This window comes from Vollenhovia emeryi, unplaced genomic scaffold (assembly GCF_000949405.1).
Source record: "Vollenhovia emeryi isolate VEMERY1.0 unplaced genomic scaffold, V.emery_V1.0 DF950142.1, whole genome shotgun sequence".
Lineage (NCBI taxonomy): Eukaryota > Metazoa > Arthropoda > Insecta > Hymenoptera > Formicidae > Vollenhovia > Vollenhovia emeryi.
In genome coordinates this window covers 1-1,242 of record NW_011956224.1, presented here as the reverse complement: position 1 = coordinate 1,242, position 1,242 = coordinate 1, and the positions used below count along the sequence as shown (strand labels likewise).

Here is a 1,242-nt window from a genome sequence, read left to right as displayed (position 1 = left end):
AAAGACATCCTGCTATTCTACCCCGCCATTCTCAATTATCGGCGCTTATCATCGACCACGCTCACAAGATGACTCTACATGGAGGCACTCAGCTTACTCTGGCAAAGATCCGCCAGACGTACTGGATACTCGGAGGAAGAGCTCCAGTCAAATCTCACATCTTACGGTGTGTCGTGTGCGCTCGTCAACGAGGCGTGCGAGCTCAACAACTCATGAGTCAACTCCCCATGGCACGAGTCACCCCAGCGAGACCTTTTGCGCACACGGGGGTGGATTACGCAGGACCGATCCAGCTCAAAACCTGGAAGGGCAGAGGAGCAAAGGTTCACAAAGGTTGGATGTGCGTGTTCGTATGCATGACGACCTCGGCTGTCCACCTGGAGGTGGTCAGTGACTACTCCACCGATGGATTTCTGGCAACCTACCGGAGATTCTCATCACGAAGAGGGCCCGCAGAGGTATTGTACTCAGATTGCGGGACAAATTTCGTCGGCGCCGACACGGCTCTCAAGAAGCTCTTCAAGGACAGCTCCAAAGAATTTAAAGATCTCACGGCAACACTCTCGACCAAGGAAACATCTTGGAGATTTAACTCGCCATCATCTCCCCACATGGGAGGAAAATGGGAAGCCGTAGTGAAATCTATCAAGTTTCACTTACGACGCACAATTGGCGAAACTCCGCTCACCTTTGAAGAGTTCTCTACCCTGCTCACCCAAATTGAGGCAGTACTCAATTCAAGGCCACTCGAGCCTTTGAGTGACGACCCTGACGATTTATCGGCACTCACCCCTGGACATTTTCTTGTGGGCTCAGCGCTCAATGCCATACCAGAACCATCACTCATTGACATTTCGACTTCTAGATTATCTCGCTGGCAGCTCATCCAACAGAGGGTCCAGCAGTTCTGGTCGCAATGGTCGTCTCACTACCTGCAGCGACAACAGGCGATCTCCAAATGGCACCATCCTACCAACGACATTACGGTCGGGTCATTGGTGCTGCTCACGGATGAGAGAATGCCTCCATCGAAATGGCCCCTGGCAAGAGTATTGGAGCTGCATCCAGGAAAGGATGGACTCACCAGGATCGTCACTATCAAAACGGCGACGACAACGCTCACCCGGCCCATCGTCAAGCTCGCCCCGCTGCGAATTCGCTCAGGGGACTAGCATCAGCAACACTCGCTGATGGCGGGCGGAATGTTCGCGAAATAGGTTCCGTGGTTGCCGCCGCACTATA

General features: G+C 53.1%; 1 protein-coding gene across 1 annotated transcript; it reads left to right on the top strand.

The window, feature by feature from the left end:
* Positions 1-68: 68 nt before the first annotated feature.
* Positions 69-1,172, top strand: LOC105570566. Its single transcript, XM_012027916.1, has one exon. The coding sequence runs from the start codon at positions 69-71 to the stop codon at positions 1,170-1,172; it is 1,104 nt and encodes a 367-aa protein (XP_011883306.1).
* Positions 1,173-1,242: the final 70 nt, after the last annotated feature.

Excerpts from the sequence above, each read along its gene's own strand:
- LOC105570566 (XM_012027916.1), top strand. The coding sequence starts at position 69 with ATGACTCTACATGGAGGCACTCAGCTTACTCTGGCAAAGATCCGCCAG.